We start from the raw sequence: 23,831 nt of genomic DNA, 5'->3' as shown, positions 1-23,831 counted from the left end.
AACAGGGACATCAAGGGCAAGAAGAAGGAGTTTTATATATACCTCAGAGATAAAAGGAAGGTGAGGAAAACTGTGGGCCCTCTCCTGAAGGAAATGGGAAACCTGGTCACTCAGAATATGGAGAAGGCTGAGGTATTTGATGACTTTTTTGCTTGAGGCTTCATTCACAAGAACTCCAGACACAAAGCCCAGGTCACAGAAGGGAAAGGCAGGGACTGGAAGAATGATGAATCACCCAGTGTAGGAGAAAATCAGGTTTGTGACCATTTAAAGAAACTCCAGATGCACAAGACCATGGGACCTGTAGGATACATCTGTGGGACTTAAGGGAACTGGCAGATGTAGTTGCTAAGCCACTTTCTGTCTTATTTAAGAATTCATGGCAATCCAGTGAAGTTCCCACTGACTAGAAGAGGGGAAACATAACCTCCATTTTTAAAATGGGAAAAAAAAAGAAGACCTGGAAAACTACAGGCAAGTCAGCCTTACCTTTGTGCCTGGCAAGATCATGGAGCAGATACTCCTGGGAACTGTGCTAAGGCACATGGAAAATGAGGAGGTGATTGTTGACAGCCAACATGGCTTCACTAAGGGCCGGTCATCACTGACAAATCTAGTAGCTTACTATGATGTGGTTACGAAATTGGTGGATAGGGGAAGAGCTGCTGACATCATCTACCTGAACTTTTGCAAAGCATTTTACACTGTCCTGCATGATATCCTTGTCTCGAAACTGAAGAGACGTGGATTTGATGGATGGAACACTGGGTGGGTAAGGAATTGGCAGGATGTCTGCATACAAAGTGTTTCAGCCAACAGCTCAAGATCCAGGTAGAGATCAGTAATGAGTGGTGTTCCTCATGGGTCAGTACTGGGACCAGAACTATTTAACATCTTTATCGGTGACATGGACTTGGAGATTGAGTGCACTCTCTTGTCAATGACAACGAACTGTGTGGTGCAGTTGACATGCTACAGGGAAGAGATGCCATCCAGAGGGACCTTGACGGGCTTAAGAAGTGGGCCTGTGCAATCCTCATGAGGTTCAACAAGGCCAAGAGCAAGGTTCTGCATCTGGGCCAGGGTAATCCCAAGCACAAATTACAGGCTGGGCAGAGAATGAATTGAAAGCAGCCCTTATGAGAAGCACCTGGGGGTGTTGGTTGATGAGAGGCTCGACATGAGCCACGAATGCATGCGTTAAGACCAAAATGCCAACTGTTATCCTGGGTTGCATGAAAAGAAACGTGGTCAGCATGTGGAGGGAGGTGATTCTCCCCCACTATGTTCTCATGAGACCCCACCTGAAATGCTGTGTTTAGCTCTGGGGCCCCCAGCACAAGAAGAACATGGAAGTATTAGAATGAGTCCAGAGGAGGGCCATGAGGATGATCAAGTTGCTAGGGCACCTCTCCTGTGAAAACAGGCTGAGGGAGCCACGGTTGTTCAGCATAGAGAAAAGAAGGGGAGACCTTATAGTGGCCTTCCAATACATACAGGGGGCCTACAGGAAAGCTGGAGAGGGACACTTTATCCGGGAGTGTAGTGGTAGGACAAAGAGTAATGGCTTTAAACCAAAAAAGACAGATTTATATTAGATATAAGGAAGAAATTCTTTCCCCTGAGAGTGATGAGGCACTGGCACAGGTTGCTGAGAGAAGCTGTGGATGTCCCATTCCTAGAAGTGTTCAAGGCCAGGCTGGATGGGGCTTTGAGCAACCTGGTCTAGTTGTGTGTCCCTGCCCATGGCAGGGTTTGTTGGAACTAGATGATCTTTAAGGTCCCTTCCAACTCAAGCCATTCAATGTTTCTATGATTCGGAACCCTCTAAAGCAGATTTCCAGGAGACACCACTAGCTCCCTAAGTAGCTCCTAAAATAAGTAGCTCTAAGTTTGCTTTCTTAAAATCCAGGATGGCAATTCTGCTGAACTTTTTTCTCACTACACCAAAACTTTTGAACTTCACTGTTCCATGATCATTGCTGCCAAGACAGTCACGTATTGTCACACCTCCTACAAGGCAGTGATATCATAACTTGGGAAGGGACCAAAGTTTCCAGTTTGTCCAATTTATTCCTCAGTGTCCATTTCTAAATGAGCATTTCAGATGTGCCTTTGAACCCTCCAGTGCATCCCTTGACTTGAGTCCAGTAATCCTAGTGATTTATCCTATTTTAAAAGCTTTCTCAATTGGTATAGCCAGGTTATGAGCCAAGAATCATTTCCCTCATTGAGACAGTGGATATTGTCAGGCCCCAGCAAATCTTGTGTCTCAAAGACTCCTCTGTGATTATAAAATCCACAGTTCTGGTTAGGGCACCAGTCTTGGAGCCAGGCACTGATGACCTGGGCTCATCTGTTTCTTTTCATGTCTCTCATTACTGGGAGGATTGAGGAAAACATTGCCTGTGCTCCTGAGTACTTTTGTGATTTTCCAAGGGCCTTTAAATCTCTTGTGATTGACCTCAGACTTCTTGTTACAGCATCATTGATATCTACATGCAAGAGTTGGTGTGGGTAGTGTACTTGACCAAAAATGCAATATATTAATTATGGTAATAACGGTAACATAGACACAGTCTGTGAATTTTGAGGTGTTAACTTGGCACCATTGCTATAGTTTAAGAGCATGGCTTCAGTGAGTCTCCATTTGTTATGTCTTAGTTTCTGAAGTGTCCTGTTAGCCTCATTTAAACTTGGTAACACTGACTAAATTAAATTGTTCATTATTGCCTTCAGGGTACGTTTCTCCATTTGCTTGCAGTTTACTTTATACTTTAGGTAATGTGTAACCTATTGCTGCCTATAGTCAGCAAACAAAGCAATCCTTGTTTATATACAAAGCATTCTTTTATAAGACAATATAACAGAAACTGTCTTTAGGCTTAACTTTGTCATAACTAAAGGAACCCAGCACTTGATTTCTTTTTATTTTTTTTTCAATTTTAAATTATTATCATTTTTATTTTAATGGGAGTTTATTACATGAAACTCCCATTTAACTATTCTTTCTGATTGGCATGCCTACGGTCCCAGCAAAAACTGGCAATTCCCAAATATTTCAGTAATAAAATTATGAATGAGGAAAGTGAGAGATGTCTTTTTTTTTGAAGATTAACGCAGAAAACTACAACGTACTTAATGTTTGCTTTTACATGTTGTATTTTCCCCACCCACTGTCTTTCAACAAAACTGTGACATATATAAAAATAAAAACTATTTATGAGTTTGTGTCATAAGCATTGTTTGTCCTTTTAATCCACTGAATTGCTTAACCTTTAAGAATGAATTTCATTCTCTGCTTTGGTTTATGTATTGTTAATTCAAGAGTTGCCGTTTGCTATAACAGGAGCAGGCTTCCTGGGTGTGCCAGTGTGATGACAACATGGTTCAGAGGCTAGAAACAGATTTCAAAATGACTCTTCAACAGCAAAGCACTCTGGAGCAGTGGGCTGCCTGGCTTGATAATGTAATGATGCAAGCACTGAAACCATATGAAGGAAGACCCAGCTTTCCTAAAGCAGCACGGCAATTTCTGTTAAAGTGGTCTTTCTACAGGTAGTATTTATTAGAAATCTAAAACATTTTAAGTATTCTCTTATTTGCTGAATTGTTCACTGTAGCGAAGTTGACAGATGTAACATCCTACTGACTCACTAAGTCGTGAAAAACTTATTAAAATATATATATATATATCTTGTTCACATCAAATTCAGGGACACTTGTAACTTGGCAGGAACTTAAGTGATACTCTTATTCTTTTAAAGTCCATGTGAAAAAGAATGCAGGTAGAATTTTGTTATGAGTTAGAAAGATCATGTGAAATCTTCAGGTTGAATAACTATACAATTATTAGGTCACTATTTTTAATATTATTCATTGAAACACTGGTATCTGTGTTTATTAGGTAAGGAAGACAAAATATTTTTTTAATGTATGGAGAGCTCATTAAGACGAGCGTTCTGTGTTAGTTGCTTATTGAAACAGTGTGGTGGTTTTACCCAGCTGGGAAGCTGAGCTAACGCACAACTGCTCTCTCACTCACACACCTCAAAGGGAAATGGGAGAAAATACGATGAAAAGGGCTTAGGGGTTGAGATAAGGTCAGGGAGATCACTCAACAAGTATTGTCACAGGCAAAACATACATGTACTCAGTATAAGAAGATCAAGAAAATTTATTGTCTATTACTAACAAGGTAGAGCACTGAGAAAAAGAAAAACAAAAAACATCTTCCCCCCATCCACCCTCTCCTACCTCCTCCCCCTGAGCAGCACAGGGGAATGTGGCCTGCGGTCAGCAGCTTTGTCTCTGCCACTCCTTTACAGTCACCGTCTGCCCCTGCTCTAGTATAGGTTCCCTCCCATGCCATTCTTCACAGCCTGATCCTGCATGGGTTTCCCACAGGCAGCAGCTCTCCAAGCACTGCTCCCACACGGCTCCGTCCCACGGGGTCCATCCATCCCCCAGGAGCAAACTGCTCCAGCACGGGTCCCCCACAGGTGGGCGGCAGCTCCCCCCAGACCCCCTGCTCCTGCGTGGGCTCCTCTCCATGGGCTGCAGCTCTGGCCCAGGGCCTGCTCCTGCGGGGGCTCTCCATGGGCCGCAACCTCCTCCAGGCCACATCCACCTGCTCCACTGGGGGCTCCTCCACCCATGGGGGGGCTGCAGCATGGAGATCTGCTCCATGTGGGACCCATGGGCTGCAGGGGAACAGCCTGCTCCACCAGGGGCCTCTCCCTGCACAGCCCGCAGAGGAACCGCTGCTGCCTGCCTGCAGCACCTCCTGCCCTCCTGCTGCACTCACCTGGGGGCTACAGGGCTGCTTCTCACTCGTCACTCTCCCAGCTGCTGTTGTACAGCAGGTTTTTTTTTCCTTTCCTAAATCTGCACCTCCCAGAGGTGCAATCAAGATCGCTTATTGGATCGTCTCTGGCCAGCAGTGGGTCCCTTTTGAACTGGCTCCTATCTCACATGGGGCAGCTTCTGGATTCTTCTCACAGAGACCACCCCTGCAGCCCTCCTGCTACAAAACCCTTGCTGTGTAAACTCACTACGAACAGTTACCAGAATAAACCTAGTAACCTAGTTCTTTGAAAATGACTGTCAGCTAGTTGCTGAGGATATCAATATCATATATATATTTTTTTCATTTTTTTTCTTTCTGTTTTTGAACTTCAAAGTTTTAAAATCCTGACAATTAAAACCTTTGTACTGGGGCGGTGGGTTCAACATACATTATTTAAGTATTAGCTTGTTTAAAGTGAAACAGTTTTCATACACTTTTGTTTCTTTTTTTGTGTGTGTGTTCTTAACAATTTTTTTCCTTCAGGTTAGATTTTATGCATAGTCAAGTATTGGTAGTTACACATATATGAAAACAAAGAAAATGGAAACCAAAACAATCCAGTTATTTCTTAATATAATGTGGTATCCAACAATACCTTCAGCAAAAGGAGAGAAGCAAATACTTTTTCCTGGACATTTCTTTCTGAAGACACCATAAATCAGACATTTGTGGATGATGTTGCTTTTAGGAATGTTGGTTTTGAGGTGAAATGTGTGTATGGATAACTTAAAATGACTATAACATATAACAGAAATGTATCTTTTTCTATTTTTGAATAGCTCAATGGTGATTCGAGATTTAACCTTGCGCAGTGCTGCTAGCTTTGGCTCTTTTCATCTGATCCGCTTGCTTTATGATGAATACATGTTTTACTTAGTAGAACATCGTGTTGCTCAGGCAACAGGAGAGACACCTATTGCAGTTATGGGAGAGGTAAGAACATGTAAGAGACTACACTGATGGATTTAGTGATGAATTTGAGTATGTATCTTTGCAAATTTTCTAAACATTTATGTGGAGCTGTAGAAAGTTCTGCAGTGTAAGAATAGATTGGGTTACTAGTACATCTACTAATTCGTTGATTTTCAGAGTTCTAAAATCACACTGAATTCTAACATCCAAATCTTTGCTAACAAGCTTACTCCTTTATAAACCTGCACGCAGATTCATGTGCCTAAGTTTGGGCACAGTTTGAGAAATGTTTTTCAACATAAAATACTTCTTCAGTTTTTGACAACTGAATGTGTGAAAAATAAAAAGCAAAACCAAACCCTGTTGCTTACATGGATCTGTTTACAAGTATTTACACACATTTTAAATTTCAACACAAAGGCTAACACAAGTGAGCTGACTGCCCCCATTGACCTGAGAAGGGTGTCTAACTTGCAGAAATTTGGTCTGTATGGTACTGTTCACACTCATGTCACCAGTGCCAGCATGCTTAGAGGTCTGTGACACAGCTGATTTTCATATCTGTGTTTCAAAGATTATAAGCTTTAAAAAACACAAAAGTCTCAGTTGAGAACCAGTGTTTGAGAACCAGTGGCATCTGCAAGGCAAAGGTTATCTCATCCCTCTGTGCTCCAGTACTTCATCTATCTAACCTTTTGAGTGAGGTGCTTGATTTTTCAAAATAAATTTATATTAAAAGTGCTGGAAAATTGATATATTTAAAAATATACTCAATGCTTAATGAGTATAGCTTTGTTACATTTTTAATGCTTAATGAGTGTAGCTTTGTTACATTTTTAAATTTGGGAGTCATTGTATGATAACGATGACTGATTACTTCCAAGATATTTTGTGTGTGGATGTAACATCAGGTGTCATTCTTCCTTCAAGATACGCTAATAGTATCACCCCATACTATAAACAGATATACTTTCAAGAGAAACTGGAGATTTGATAGGGAAGGTCTCCTCACAGACAATGACATAGGCAAAGCAGAGACGCTTAACGCCTTCTTTGCCTCTGTCTTCAATGCCGATGATGGGCTTCGGGACCCAGGGTGCCCTGAGCTGGAGGACCGGGACGGTGGGGATGACAAACTCCCAACCGACCCTGAACATGTGCGGGATTTACTACTCCACCTGGATCCCTACAAGTCCATGGGTCCGGATGGGATTCATCCCCGGGTGCTGAAAGAGCTGGCGGACGTCATCGCGGAACCTCTCTCAATTATTTTTCAACGATCCTGGGAATCTGGAGAGGTCCCGGTAGACTGGAAGCTGGCAAATGTTGTGCCGATTTTCAAGAAGGGTCAGAAAGAAGACCCTAGCAATTACAGGCCTGTCAGTCTCACGTCAGTGCCTGGTAAAATCATGGAGAAGATGGTTCTCGAACGTATTGAGGTGCACCTGGGGGACAAAGCAGTCTTTGGTCCCAGCCAGCATGGGTTTGTGAAGGGTAGGTCCTGCCTAACTAACCTGATTTCCTTTTATGATAAGATCACCCGTATGGTGGACCAAGGGAAACCAGCTGATGTGATTTTTTTGGACTTCAGCAAGGCTTTTGACACGGTTTCCCATAGGATCCTACTGGACAAAATGTCCACCATACAGCTAAATAAAAACATCATACGATGGGTGAGCAATTGGCTAACGGGCAGGGCCCAAAGGGTTATGGTAAATGGGGCTGCGTCAGGCTGGCGGGCGGTCACCAGTGGGGTCCCTCAAGGCTCCATTTTAGGGCCGGTACTTTTCAATATTTTTATAAACGATCTGGATGTAGGAATAGAAGGTGTTTTGAGCAAGTTTGCTGATGACACCAAACTTGGAGGAGTTGTGGACTCTGTTGAGGGTGGAAAGGCCTTGTAGAGGGATCTGGATAGGTTGGAGAGCTGGGCGATCACCAACCGCATGAAGTTCAATAAGAGCAAGTGCCGGGTCCTGCACCTGGGACGGGGAAACCCTGGCTGCACGTACAGACTGGGCGATGAGACGCTGGAGAGCAGCCTAGAAGAGAGGGATCTGGGGGTCGTGGTAGACAGCAAGTTGAATATGAGCCGGCAGTGTGCCCTGGCAGCCAGGAGGGCCAACCGTGTCCTGGGGTGCATCAAGCACGGCATCGCTAGTAGGTCAAGGGAGGTGATTGTCCCGCTCTACTCTGCGCTGGTGCGGCCTCACCTCGAGTACTGTGTGCAGTTCTGGGCACCACAGTATAAAAAGGACATGAAACTGTTGGAGAGTGTCCAGAGGAGGGCTACGAAGATGGTGAAAGGCCTGGAGGGGAAGACGTACGAGGAACGGCTGAGGGCACTGGGCCTGTTCAGCCTGGAGAAGGGGAGGCTGAGGGGAGACCTCATCGCAGTCTACAACTTCCTCGTAAGGGGGTGTCGAGAGGCAGGAGACCTTTTCTCCATTAACACCAGTGACAGGACCCGCGGGAACGGGGTTAAGCTGAGGCAGGGGAAGTTTAGGCTTGACATCAGGAGGGGGTTCTTCACAGAGAGGGTGGTTGCACACTGGAACAGGCCCCCCAGGGAAGTGGTCACTGCACCGAGCCTGTCTGAATTTAAGAAGAGATTGGACTGTGCACTTAGTCACATGGTCTGAACTTTTGGGTAGACCTGTGCGGTGTCGAGAGTTGGACTTGATGATCCTTAAGGGTCCCTTCCAACTCAGGATATTCTATGATTCTATGATTTCTTACTTTATTTGTCAAATAATTTCAAACCATATGGCATAAGGTTTCAGAAAAAATAAATTATAAAATTTCTGCTTAGTGACCCACCAATATTATATTTGCTTAATCTCTGCCTTATATTTGCAACAAGATACTACGTAACTATATTGTTTATACATCCTTTTCTTCTTAATAGATATCATATATTTGTACATACATTTTTGGTGTAGTGTAGAGTCTTCAAAAAAAATTACGCAAATTGAAGATGGATATATTACTGGGAAATAAGTAACCTAGAACTTTTGGAGGTGAAACAGGCAAGACAGAAGTTGTGAATTCTCATTAAGTATATGCTTTTTACTGTTTTCCTATGATTGAAATAAAACAAGGAAGTCTAAGTCTAATCGAAAATGAATTGATGTGTAACGAATGTGGCTATAGTCAATACCATGTGTTCATATGCTAGCCTCAAACCAGTAGAGCATGGACCTGCTCCTTCACAGATGCTCTAAGTTTATATTTGCATAAGATGGTGTCTATTTTTTTTTACCATTTATTTTGCAGTTTGGTGATTTAAATGCTGTGTCCCCTGGAAATATGGATAAAGGTAAGCATTTTAATCTGTCCAGTAATTCTGTATAGAGTCTCGAGCAAAGTAGCTTCTTAGATTTTAAAAATACATATACATAAATACATATACATACTATGATTTTAAAATGCGTGTATATGTATTTTGGATAAAATAATATATGGATATTGCATCATGTAATGACTACAATATTTTAGTTATGTTTCCTAATCAGAATTTATTTTAAAGATGTTTACTATTTACACAAGAAACATTCAAATTTTTAACCCAGCATTTAGTTGTTTCTGGTAGGACAGAGAAGGGGAACAGCCATGGGAAGAAAGCCAAGAGTATGCTCATGTATCTTTATTACTGCTAAGTGAAGATGTCAGGATTACATACAGTTGCTAAATAACTTGTCAGTGAAAAAGATAGGAAGAAAAGAGTTTTTTATAAGGTCTTCATGCCATATTTTGACATATATTTTTATACTGACTGGTTGTGTAATTTGATGTCAAGTCATAACCACATTTCACCTCAGTTTCCCTATCTATAAGTAAGAGTAACAACTCTTTTAAAAGTTTATCAAGTTTTATAGATGAGAGGTATTTTGCAATTATGAAGTTAATTAGAGTTTGATTTTGAGGTTGCTAATTGCTCTTTCTTGTTACTGTATGAATAGCATGTAACTGAAGTGATCAGAACTGGGGTAGTCTGTTAATCTATTTGAAATAATCATTAATGTTTTCCATTAAAATTTTAACTCTTCAGTTTATACTCTATGAGATTGCTAGTCTTCCCTGTATCTTTGTATTTCAAATACTATTTCCAAAACAAAAGTCCTTGTATTACTTTTTTTTTTCCTTTGTGCTACTTTTACGGTTGTTTGTTTGTGCAGATGAGGGCAGTGAAGTTGAAAGTGAAATAGATGAAGAGATGGATGAAAATGGAGAGCCACAAGCCAAGAGGGAGAAAACAGAGATAAACCAGGCATTTCAGGTGGGCTGCATGCAGCCTGTGCTTGAGAGTGGAGTACAGCAGAACCTCCTGAACCCAATTCATAACGAGCACATTGTTGCAACTACTCAGACTATCAGACAATGCAGTGCTACTGGAAATACATATACTGCAGTCTAATATGAAACTTTCCCCCCACCATTACATTAGCCCTTTGGGTTTAATATGAAAAAAAATAAAGAGAGAAAAAGTCTGAAGGTTGACTGTTGTCAAATTTTAACTGTGCTGAACATAATTTTATTGGAGTTATTAAATGGAATGGATGTATGTATTTTGCCAGATCTGTTTAAAAAAAAAAAAAAGAAAGAAAAAAGAAAAAACAAGATTTTTTTGTAAACTGAATCATTTTACATTGGCCACTCAATATGAAGAGTTTTCTTAGAATCAAATGCAAGGAAGATTTTTGCAAAGCTTGATGTTAATGTTTTTGTCCTCTTATAATAATTTAAAATTTTTCATAGTTTTTTAAAAAAAATTAATGTTAATTATTAGTTATGACAATGATTTCATATACATAGGTTTCTAATTAGATGCACTTCTGTGAAATATCAAAAGAACTATTTTCTTTGATTTACACTGGAGGCATACTTATTTGACAGCAGATGTATCAAATTTGTTATAAAAGGTGCTTTTCCTTGGACAACTAAAAGACACTATTTTTAAAAAATTGTGAGCATTCAGGGGGAAATTTTGTAATAATGCTGGAGGATTGGGAAGATATTCTAGTTTCTTTCTGTAAGAAAGAAGCAAGTTTAAATAATGGAATTGTAACAGAATGTGATAATATGTACGTAATAAACGTACCTAATTATCTGACCATTATATTAACAATGCAAGGTTCCTTTAAAATCAACAGTTCCAGATATTATTTCCTTACCAGTTCCTCTGTTTTGAAGACTACTGATTCTTTATGTGGCACCACTGAACAGGTGCGTTTGGCTGTTGAGTGGTACTGTAGTTGTTAGAAGCTGAAGCTGAAAAACAAGTGACTTTATTATTATTGTTAATTTTTAAGTGTACATGCTACTTAAGCTGAACTGGACATATAGGAAAACATTCCATTTGGATGACTTTCTTCTATTCCAGGTCTTTTCATATTAGTGGTTCAATCTGCTGCTCTTAGAGAAGATGATTTATAGAGTGCAAGGAATGTAGCAACCTGCATCATTTTCCTTTCAAAAATATTTCCTTGTTGTTAAAGGGGAATTAAATTTTTACAAAAAAAATTAGATAAGGCAGTGTAACTGGCACACCTCACTTGTACTTATTCCCAATTGTGTAGAATTTGAATAGGTGGCTAGATGGACCATTGCCATTTAAGAATGTACATCAGGGATCATTGTACCTCGGCTATTACATGGTGCCTTAAACAGAACTGAAGCTAAGATTTAGTACTTTTTGTTATTCTTAATTCTTAAATTAATTCAACAAGGTGTGCCTGTCATTTTCAAATTCCCTAAGAAGTAAGGACAGGTTACATAGCCTTCAAAAGAAGAAAATGATTTTTTATTATTAAATGATTTTAATATCCCTCTTAGAATGACAATAAACCTATTTTTTCTCATTTCTAGCTGGATTTCACTTTATTACAAATAAAATTTGCTTGGGAATTTAGAAGGCAAAACTAGCTTTAATACCAACTTCAAATGTCAAAATAGATTGACCATAGTCCCAAGCATGATTATATATTTTTTAGACCCCTGTCTACTTTTAATTTTAAAAAGTAAAAATAAATAAATGAGCAGGTACATAATGCAGTGCATGTTTTCAATATGTATATTTTGTGGGGTATCAGCCTGATTTTACATTTTAATGGTTAAATCTCATAATGACAGTTTATGTAGCCCATATTGATTGACATTAAACAATCAGATTTTTCTTCTTAAACATTTCATTATGCGGACACGTGAATTTGCTACACTAAAATAGGGAATTAAATAAGAAACAAAGCCAAAAACTAAAGGAGAGCACAAAAAGATCAACTTTATACAAAAGACTGTGTAAGAAAATTAGGATTTCATTTATTTTGGGTTATCTACTGTGTCTGTAAAATGACTTTAAAGTAATATATACCAAATGGGGGAATAACGTGAAATGAATAGTGTACTTATAGCAACAGGTTTGTTGCTATAAATTACATATGCTTCAAAGACAGCTACATGTGAACTGAAACGTCCTAACATTGTTGTACAAAATTCAATTTAAATTCCTTTACGGAATGGGGAGGTGAATCCATCCTGCTTATTCTGTGTAGGCATAATTCCTAGTTAATGTCAGTAGAAGGCTTTTGCCTCAGTAAAAAGTGAAAGTGAGGCTTATATTCATTACTTCTAAACTCATAAATGCACTGAATCTCGTTATATATTTTGTTCTCACATATATCACTCAGTGTGTCCTGATTTTTCCTTGGAAATCAGCACATCTGTACCCTTCACCAAAAATGCTAAAACTAAGCTGTGATAAATATTTACTCCCCTTCATTGTGCATTATAAGATGTTTACAATTAAAATAAAGTGACATAATTAAACTTTTTTTTCATTTTCAACTTTTTTTAATTCTGTAGTACTTCTTTAATTTTTTGTGTTGACAAACCTATAATGTTTTTCTATTATTGTCTTTTATTGGTTTAATATTGTATTTGTTGTTGCTGAGAAAAGAGAATGATTGTAATAGGTAAATCTAGATCGTTAAAACAGGTGGGACCTGAGTATCTTTAATTATTTAGCTCCCCACTCCCATCCAGTTGTTCACTGTTCACAAAGTGCAAAAACAACAACAACCAAACAGAAAACCAACCCACAAACAAAAAAATAAAAACTCTGAAAGACGAATACAAAGCTGGAATGCTGCAATGTATTTCATAGCTTCTATAACAATCAGTTAACAAAGCAAATTAGAGCTATGCCAGGTTTAGAAAACTGAATGGCATCTATATTCCTATTCTTATCAATTGATTAGTCTGTAGAGTTTTTAAACACTCTTTTCCCCCACCTTTTTACCATATTTTTAAAAGAACTAAGTTACTGTAAGCTAATTTGTATAGTTACAAGTTTGGGAGTCTTGTGTTTTGTTTTTACATTTACTGAAATTTGAATTGAACATACTTAGGCAAAATATTTTGCACACTCCTACTATCTTTAATAATTTTAGTAATGATTATATGACAGAGATATGAATACCTCAGTCCAGATCTTATAATGTGTATCATGCGGTTGCACTGGCACACCAGCTCTGAATGCTAGTGTTCTGGAGAAGTGTAGCATGTATCTACAGGATAGACATTATTAGATCTGATAACGATTTATGTGTTTTATCTGATCTTGACGTAGAATTGAAAATAATTATTTACAGGCATTTTCTCCATTAGCACAAAAGGCACAGTGAACAGTGTGAGGGAATGGGTATTGTTGAACTACCTTTTCAAAGCACAGGGCCCAATTTTCAAAAGTTTTATATTTATGATAATTTTTGGTACATTTCCATCTTTCTCATGGTAAATCAGTTTTAAAGCTTTTCTTTTTTTATGTTTTCAATTTTTTTTTTTATGTGTGTGTTTTACTCATGTACTGTAGCATGCTATAAGCACCTTCTTTTAAAATAAAACTTCCATAAAAATTTGGAAAATAGATTTGAAATCATTTACTTGTAAAATGATGACTTACAGCATTACAGCCTTTAGTTCATAAATAAGAAAATAGATAATGTTCTGGTGTATGGTCATTCAGGAATGTATAGGTCTATATACAAATTTAATTTAAAGCGAGGTATTTTTAAATATCTAAAACACCTCTGTTTTTCACTTTTTTTCCCTAAGAGACATGATCTGATATCTTTGTCAGTATCACTCGTTGACATCTGCACTGTTTAGAAAAACTTATTAGAGATGCACTGCAATCCGATTTAATTCAGAATGGTTTTACAAAATAAAAGTAACTGTCATTAGCCATAAATTATCCACTTCCATAAAAGTGGAAGAAAAATATATTCATTAATAATGTAAGTATGTTTTGGTACTTATCTGCAACAGTAATTTCAGAGTTTAAAACATTCATTTGAGAGAGCAGCATGAATTTCTGAAAATTGGGCCCTTGTCTCTCTAACGGGACAACCTCTGTGTGTATGGTTTAAAACAAATCAGTAAATGGAATTGTACTATCTCTGCTAATTTGTTTGGTGATCTAAGACAAACAAATAAAAAAAAAAAAAACTGGAATAGGAGCATAAACACACAGTGCTTAGTTCTAGTATTAGAAAATTAATTTAATGTAATGCCTTGCATTAACCCTTTGAGCATTGTAAGTCACATGATGAGAATAAAGCTTTTTAGATAATTTAGTTAGGTCACTGAACATATACTTTGAAATACCTGATAGCATGGTAGATTTTTTTTTTGTTTGTTTAATTTCTAAAGTAAATACTTGCATACTATATAGGAATGATTTTGTGGTAGGAGGTTCAATAGGTTTAGCCAAAATATTCACTGCCATTGATGTGTACTGTCTAATGGAAAACAGTTCTTCAGCTCCCTTGTTTTCATAATTGTAGAAATACATAAAGAAAATCAAACGTGTTTCTACAGACATGAAAATATCTGATTTAAGATGCCTTTAGAAGATGAAGGTTTAGAAAATATATTATATTTAGCCTATTTTGAAAATCTCCTTAGGTAGGTTAGTATTGGAATATTCTGGTACTGTACAAGAGAATCTTTAGGATTAAAAGAAAGATTAGTGAAGAAGAAAAATTTTACAGAATATCTGATATGTTTGCATTAAAATTTTCTGCAGTCTTTTTTGATTAGCAAGAACACAATTATGTTCGTATTCCTTTTAACATTCAGCCATTGCAATAATAACTATTGGAAAGATGAAGGTATTCTTTTCAGCTTCATCTATAGGGGTACAATTTGGATGGCCCTTACTGAATGTCAGAATTCTAAAAGCAACCCAGAAACTGCACCAGCCTTTTGCCATGTTAAAATGCCCCTTAGTTCTTACAAATACTGCTCGAAAGAACAAGGGAACAAGTGTAGTAGCAAGTACAGATTCTTTGAAATTGAAGAGAGAAATGCCACCTTACTAAGTGAGAGTACTGTACATTTTCTACTGGTTTCTTGCAGTATCAATCAGTCAGCAAACACTAAATGCAGCTGTACTTATTTAAGTCTAGCTGAGGGCAAAAACAAAGGTCTCCTTTTAAGTTATTTAATGCAATTACGTCAGTAGTATAATGCAAGTAAGCTGTAAACATTTTTAGTCAGTTAATGCAAATTCATGCAGAATTAATTATCATAAATGCAATACTCAAAGGGTTTTAATTTAACAACTTTTTTATTCATAATTTAATGTAAATGCTTCTGAGTTTGCATGCCTTGATCATTGCTGCTAGTGATTTTATGTGCCAGTAGACCTGAGTTTAATTTACCAGTTTAACTTGAGAAATAGTAAAAGCCACTTACAAAGTGACTGCCTAATGTTTGTTTGAAGTAAAATATGCCTTAGTTTGAAAATGATCATTTTAACTCGTTTTTTCTGATTTTTTTTCCTTTTCCTTTTGAAAAAATAAATTAACAATTTGGGATTGGAAGCCCTGAGTAGTTAAATATTTGCTAAGAAATGTTCTTATAGGTTGCTCATTAAGGGTGAAATTTATTTTAGAAAAGAAGGCCCAGAACAAGACAATGAGCATCAAATGAGCCTCACATCTAAATCAGAAAAAAATATTTTTTTCTATATTCTTAAGCACTTTCTTGATTCAGGTGCAACTGTCTTACAAGAGTTTTCAGTTCTGGATGAATTTTACTCTGAAACAATAAATGTCCTTGTCACAGGAATTTTGGAGGGCCAACCTCACATGGATTGGTATTAACCAGGAACTCGTTTCAATTATTTTTGACTTGCTGATGTCAGTAAGAGCTTTTTCCACAAAGAGTACTAAAGGGTTCCCCAAATAAAGATTCCTTCAATACAATATTAATGTGATTGCTTTGCATTTAAACATTATATCCATCTTAAAGTAACCCAATTAAGCAATTTACAATGTCAGAAAAAATAACACTTCGTACCAAAGCAAGTTGCCCATCTCCATGCATCTTCACTGAAAATTTGGATTTACAGTTAGTAACCAATGAGGCTGTTAAAGAAACTTCGAGTGCCTTTCAAAAACTTGGAAAATTGTGCCTGAGGTGGTAAACTTTAATTAGGTTAATTCTAGAGCTACCAATCAGTAATTTTGTCATCACTCAGGGCTTTCTTACCTTCTAGGAAACTTCCATTCTTGCATTTATTTTATACTGTATTTTTTTTTAAAGTGCCATCATTTAAATTTTCACTTAGTAAGTGGCAGATTACATTATTCAGTCCCACAGCACAGAAACATCATAACACTAGGACATATTCAAACTTTTATTTTCCAGTTGACTGAATATATTATGTAAATGAGGTAAGCAACTTTTTGTAGATTGTATGTGTGAGATAATGTAATGTTCTTTTCCAGTTTTTGGACTACAGTTGAATATACTTTTTAATTATTTAAAAAAGACATCTTTACAGAATAACGTGATGGTTTTTTTGTATAATGTATTTGATTTTGTAAATACGTATTTCCTGATGTGATTTTTGTGAGAAATGCTAAATCTTTTAGTATATCATGTCCTCTCAAAACTGGCAGGAGCTAAATAATAGTTTGTGGGCAATTTGTATTGTGTACTGTACAATAACTGGGGAACTTTTATAATTATAAAAATATATATTAACTTTTAGTGTGTTGTTTAAAAAAATGACTGGAACATACTAAAGACAGTAGGATTTTTCTGAATATTTCAGACTTGAACTCAGGCTAGCTTTTTGTGTTTTTCAAAACAAAATTGTGTCTTGTCTTTTAAAATCAATAAATTTGTTTTCTTGTTACAAACATAACTGTATTGCTTCAGTTTTTATATAGCCAGCTATTTTGGATTGTAATACTGTAGATTTTGAGAAAGAAGATTATTTCTACTTATGAATTCTAAATAAAAGCGCAAACACTTACTTAGCAGCAACAAAAGTAAGTAAGAACATGTCTCAGACTGTCCATCTACCCAGTAAATACAGATAGTAAAATGCTTACTAATTTAAATATCATCAATACTTCCCCATTACAGATTTAGCTAGTTAACAGCTGTCAGTGAGGGGGCTTGCAGACTTCGGCCTTCAGGAATTATTGGGTGTTAATTTTCATTGCAACTAGAAACTACTTCTGAAGGATTTGTTGTAAGTATTCTACAATATACTGATGCACTGAATGTTTTTGGAGTTTCACAAAACAAATACAAAGGCCTAATCTTATCAGGTTATTTTTCTCGTGGGTCTCTAGTGTGTGTTCCAGCCATGGTTTCATATAAAATGCAGAATGTTATTTTAACTGGGGAGGACCTGCCAAGTAATAGGTGACAAAAAATCAAAATGGCTATTGGATACAAAATATAGAACAGGTATTTTTCCCAAAATTATGGTAAGGATAGGAAAGCTTTGTTATTCTCAGAAAGTTCAGCTGTAAGTTGAACTGTAGTTGAACTGTGTCTATCATTTCATTTCAAATAGTCCATAAGCTTAATAGAGTACAGTACTGGTTCCTGCAATGCATCCTACCAAACAAGACTACAGATTTTCTGCTACAGTGACCAGCCACATATATCTGTGTTTACAGAATGCTCCTAATTGTTTTGTTAATGAACACGAAGTCTCCATTGCCTAGCTGGTGTCTTGCTGACACTGAAAAGGTCTTGCTCCAGCACACATACAGGAGAAAACAATCCATAGAGGAATATCTCTCATGCCAACTAACAGTTGATAGAACCAACAGGCTGTATCATTTGGTTCTTTTCCAGTGATGGCATTACCAGTAAGATCCTGCAGAATTCAACCTCTGCTGTTGCTGATGTTAATTGTTGATGTCTTAATTAACTGAGTAAGGTTTTGTTCAGCATCCTGAAGTGCTACAGTCCAGCACTTAAAGCCTGAACCACAACAGAAATATAGGAGAAATTCAGACAGACCAGGTGCTGTGAGAGGACACTAGTGTAAGGGTTACAAATGAAGATTATTTTTATTATTATTACTTCTGTGAAGTAATTTTCTGCATGATGTTAATGATACAAAATAAATATGATACATTCTATATCAGTTATTTAAGTGTATTTAATTTCTCTTATCTAAAGCACTGGTTTCTATTCTACAAAATGTCATATAGCCTGCAGCTATCCAATTTGTATCAGTTTATGTCCATATTAAGGTCTATGCCAAAAGCCACATGCAATTTAAAGTCAGTTATTGTTCCAAAAAGGCATCTAACCAAGGCAAGTTAGAATCCTTGATCCATTTTTGGCACGCTGACAGTACACCAGAGAGTGTTTTTATGCTTACTAGATTCTGCTGTTCTGATTTCATTCTAAATTTTGCTAAATCCTATTTTATATGTTCTTATCTAATACCTGTATTAACCTAATCAGTACATTTTTTCTATTAAAAATCTAAAACTACTTGTCCTCGACTACAATGTGCTGCTGAAGGCAGTTTATTCTAACCAATTTTATAAGCAGGACTGTTCTAAAAAGAATTTCTCTACATATTGATATTTTCCACTGGCATACTGCGTGAAAAATCTGCTGCTGCTTTCATTATCAGAGTTTAGGGCAGACATAGTAGGTCGGTGCTTATTTAGTAATTAGTAGTTAGTAAATCAGACATACTTTCAGAAATGCAGCTTGAAGTGGTATAAAAAAAATGCTGCCTCAAGCTGTTCTCTTTTCGATTGGATATAACTCTTGCCTGCAGTGGAACCACACTAATGGACAGTGTCCTGACACAGCTCTGGTTTAACCACCTTTGTTCAAACTACTGCTAAAAGTGGTTTGTATTAATGTATTAATGTCTCTGCTGCTGTTGGTTAGAAAGTCCTGACAACCTGCTGAAAGCATGGAAGTGCTCATGTTCTTTATCTTCTTTAACGATGTAATGGCAGAAGGATATTTACAATCCTTGAGGTGTTAAAGCAGAGTTAAGTTAGCTACTGGGAGTACTGTTGTGAACAGAAATACCTGAAAATCATTTAATACGCACTTTAGAAGGACCATGAACTGGTTCATGAACTGGTTGTTTGCAGAAGCTAGAATCTGAGGTTATATTGTCTTTCACCAATACTGAAAGACTGTAGAAGCTGCTGAAGAAGCTGTGCTAACAATAAATTGATTGAAGTGATGGACACAAAGACTTAGGTATAAAGCAGCTTGTAGTACTCAAAGAATTTATGTGTGTTATGGTTTAACTTTGCAGGCAGCTAAGCACCATGCAATTCACATCCCCTACCCACAGTGGGATGGGGGAGAGAATTGTTGGGGTGAGGGGAGGAAGGGGGGTGAAGTACGAGCTTGTGGTTTGAGATGAATGCAGTTTAATAGGACAGAAAATGAAGAGAAATATTAATAATGGATACAAACTTACATATATGCATACAAAGCAAGTGATGCACAAAGCAATTGCTTACCACCCACTGACAGATGCCCAGCCCGTCCCTGAGCAGCAGCCCCCCCCTCGGCCAGCCACCACATTTTTATTGTTCAGCATAATGTCATATGTTATGAGATATACCTATGGGACATTCCTTTGGCCAGTTTGAGTCAGCTGTCCTGGTTCTGTCCCCTCCCAGCTTCTTGTGCACCCCCAGCCTCCTCACTGCCAGGACAGCACGAGAAGCTGAAAAGTCCTTGGCTTTGTGTAAGCACTGCTCTGCAACAACTGCATGTAAGCAGCATTATTCTCATCCCAAATCCAAAACACAACACCGTATCAGATACTAGGAGGAAAATGAACTCTATCCTAGCTGAAACATGGACACTATCTACCCCTTACTGCATAACACTTATGTCATGCTCGGGTCCCACACTTTCCAAAATATCCCAATTAATCACTTTTCCTGTATATATACATATACACAGATACATGGTGTCCATTGAGTTAGTTTAGTTTGTCAGATGGTGTGTGGTGTTGTTACATGCTGAAGCCAGTTCTGATCCCATCACTGCTGTGTTTGTGCAGTTCTATCAAAATTCATTTGTCATTATCTAGGCGACTCTTACTGTGATACCATTAGTGTGACATGTAGCAATCTTCTTTGTGATTATGTACAGTATTACACAGCAATTAACATCATACAATTCAAATCACGGGTTATTCTCACACATCAGATTCCTGTGAAATACACATTGGACTTTCCCATTCTTCAGCATTACCCACCAAGTGTACCCAGGTCTTTGAGCAAAAGAAACCCCACAGATGGGTTTGCTTTTGCCTGAGGCAGGAATAGCCCAGACTGCCTTTCCCAGCTAGTTTTTTATAGGCACTACAGGGACTTTATGCCCTTCAACAGTACGTAATAGGTTTGATTGGACAGGTCCAACGTGCTTGGTAGATCCTCTAGTGTTGACTAACCATTTGGCCTTTGCTAAGTGTGTATCCCAATGTCTGAATGTCTCAGCACCCATTGCCTTCAGTGTAGTCTTTAACAGTCCATTACATTGCTCACATTTCCTGAAGGCTGGTGCATGATAGGGGATATGATATACTCACTCAATACTGTGCTCTTTGGCCCAAGTGTCTGTGAGGTTGTTTCGGAAATGAATCCCATTGTCTGATTCAATTCTTCCCAGGGTGCCATGTCACCACAGAACTTGCTTTTCAAGGCGCAGAATAGTGTTCTTGGTGGTGATGTGTGGCACAGGGTATGTTTCCAGTCAGATACCCGCTGATTGCTTCCCCCACTGTAATTACATGGTGCTTGCTGTTGCAGATCAGAGGGAGTGTGATCTAATCAATCTGCCAAGCCTTCCCATATTTATATTTCTGTCACCATCCTCCATACCAGAGAGGCTTTAACTGCTTGGCTTGCTTGATTGCACCACATTTTTCGCAGTCATGAATAACCTGTGCAAGAGTGTCCATGGTCAGGTCCACCCCTCAATCATGAGCCCATCTGTATGTTGCATCTCTTCCTCAGTGGCCTGAGGTGTCATGGGACCATCAAGCTGTAACTAACTCACCCTCATGTTGCCAGTCCACATCCAACACAGCCACTTCAATCTTAGCAGCCTGATCCACCTGCTGGTTGTTTTGATGTTCTTCAGTGGTCCAATTCTTGGGTACATGAGGGCATACTTTTACAGCCAAGTTCTCTATCTTGGCAGCAATATCTTGCCACAATGCATCAGCCCTGATGGGTTTGTACCTGTGCTGCCAGTTGCTCTGCTTCCATTGCTGTAACCACCCCCACAGGGCATTTGCCACAATCCATCAGGTGGTTTAAAGATAAAAGAATGGTCACTTTTATCATTAGTGCTATCTAAAGCCAGCTGGACGGCCTTCACTTCTGCAAATTGTTCCAGTTCTCCTCCTTCAGCAGTTTCTACAACTTGTTATGTAGGACTCCATACAGCAGCCTTCCACCTCCAGTGCTTTCCCACAATACAATAGGACCCATCTGTGAACAGGGCATATTGCTTCTCATTCTCTGGTAGCTTGTTAAACAGTGGGGCTTCTTCAGCATGAGTCATTGGAATCTGATGACATCTATCCTGCCATTTTATTCCTAAAAACTGAATCTCCTGTGTAGGTTCTTTGATTTTATTTTGTTTTTAGCAAAACCAGCTTTCAGGAGGATTTGGACTACTTTCTGCCCTTTCGCAAAAACTTCTTCCTGTCTGTCACCCCACACAATAATGTCATCAATGTACTGCAGGTGCTCCGGAGCTTCCCCCTATTCCTCTGCAGTCTGGATCAGTCCATGGCAAATGGTAGGGCTGTGTGTCCACCCAGCTTGCTTCCAGGTGTACTGGATGTCCCTCCAACTGAAAACAAACTGTGGCCTGCAATCTGCTGCCAAAGGGGTTTAGAAAAATTCATTACTGATACCAGTTTTGGCATATCACTTGGCTGCCTTTGACTCCAGTTTGTACTAAAGTTCTAGCATGTCCAGCACTCACTCGTGGTGTAACATCATTCAGGCCATGATAGTCCACCGTTAATCTCCACTCACCATTAGACCTTTGCACTGTCCATGTGGGACTATTAAAGGTTAAGTGAGTCTTGCCAAACGCTCCTTGGCTCTCCAGTTGATCAATCAGCTTATGGATGGGAATCAGGGGGACTCACTTGGTGTGATATTGCTACCGGAGCACCTCTGTGGTAGCGATTGCCACCTGCTGTTCTTCAGCCCTCAGAAGCCCCCCAACAGAAGGTCCTCTGAGAGACTGGGCATAGTTAGTAGTTTAATTTTCTCTGTCTCCAGGGCATCTGTGCCAAAAGCCCACCAGTACCCTTTTGTGTCCTTGAAATACCCTCTCCTGAGGATGTCTTTGACAAGGATGTACAGAGCCTCTGAGCCAGTCACAATGGGGTGCTTTTGCCACTCATTCCCAGTTAGTTAGGCTCATTTCAGTTAGTCTCCAACACAGTTTTTAGCCTCCAATACAGTTAGTCGTTGGGATCCCCTTGTCATTCCAGAAATATAAATGGGTTCTGACCCTTTATAGTTTGATGGTATTACAGTACACTGTGCACTGCTGTCCACCAGAGCCTTATACTTCTGAGGGTCTGACGTGCCAGAACATTGAACCCATACAGTCCAATAAACTTGATTGTCCCTTTCCTTATTTTGGCTGGAGGCAGGGCCCCTCTAGTACTGATCAGAGTATTCATTACTGTGTCTGGGGGACCGACCACTGGTAGCTGGAGCTGCAATTTTCTCAGAAAAACTCCCTTTTGTGATTGCCTTTCCTTGCAACTCACAAATGCCTCCCATTTTCCATCCCACTTTCTCATGTCCTCTCCATGGTCATGCAGGTAAAACCACAGTGTGGCATGTGGTACCCACAACATCCCCCTTCCTGAGCAGAGGGATGCAAGCAGTCCAGCTGACTGGGAAAGCCCTATCTCTTCACATGCAGTTTGCTATGCACAAACACCTGATGGTATGTGCAGACTGTCTTATTCCCCCTTGGTAAAGGCAAAGTCAATTTTTTGTACAGGAACAATAATAATTCCTTGACAAAAGAATGGGGGGGAGGGGGGGGGGGGGGGAGGGAGTGGGAATGTCTCCTTTTCCTTCCTAGGAAAGTTAATTAAGTCGAGGCAGAGAAAGAGGCTATTGCAGTGACAGAACTTTGTTGTCTTTACAGACAAAACATCCAAGTCATCAGTGCAAAGAAACGCTCAGCAGTGTGTGTGCTACTTGACTACATTGTGTGGGTTAAGTGGCTCAGTGGAACAAGTTCCTGTCCATCTGGGCGGCCGACCTGCTGACACAGCCAGTGCAGGTACATCCTCTGGCTTTCCAGCCAGCTAGAGACAAGCTAGCCCGTGTCATGGCCTGGATGCACCGATGCACGTGTTGCAATAGTGCCTGGGAAGTGAGCCCGTGTAAACTTCCAACAGAAAAAAAAAAAAAAAGAAAAAAAAAAAGAAAAAAAAAAAAAAGATGCTATTTTTTTTCTCCCACACCAGGACTTAAAAAAATAAATAAATAATTTTAAAAAGAACAACCACGGAAAACGTTTTATAGCAAAATAGCGGCACCTACTGCTTAACGCCAGGTACACGGGTAAGCTCCTCGAAAACAGAGCGGAAAACATCGAGGTGTGTGTGTGGGGGGGGGGGTGCACAACCCGCACCGCCTGCGTTTCCCTGCCTCTTCCCCGCACACGCCCACCACGGGCTCCGTCCCAAGGGGCCGGGTGCGAAGGC

General features: G+C 39.0%; 1 protein-coding gene across 8 annotated transcripts in view; it reads left to right on the top strand.

Moving 5' to 3' along the window:
• RFX3 (regulatory factor X3) overlaps positions 1-14,314 on the top strand; it is a 126,080-nt gene extending 111,766 nt beyond the window's left edge. For all 8 annotated transcript variants that reach the window (XM_038170243.2, XM_038170242.2, XM_038170241.2 and 5 more), the window contains 4 exons: positions 3,350-3,558; positions 5,629-5,782; positions 9,038-9,080; positions 9,940-14,314. In XM_038170243.2, the coding sequence (XP_038026171.1) occupies positions 3,350-3,558; positions 5,629-5,782; positions 9,038-9,080; positions 9,940-10,178 (645 nt within the window). In that variant the 3' untranslated portion in view covers positions 10,179-14,314. The remainder of the gene's footprint in view (positions 1-3,349; positions 3,559-5,628; positions 5,783-9,037; positions 9,081-9,939) is intronic.
• Positions 14,315-23,831: the final 9,517 nt, after the last annotated feature.

This window comes from Anas platyrhynchos, chromosome Z (assembly GCF_047663525.1).
Source record: "Anas platyrhynchos isolate ZD024472 breed Pekin duck chromosome Z, IASCAAS_PekinDuck_T2T, whole genome shotgun sequence".
NCBI lineage: Eukaryota > Metazoa > Chordata > Aves > Anseriformes > Anatidae > Anas > Anas platyrhynchos.
This window is presented reverse-complemented; position numbering and strand designations above follow the sequence as displayed.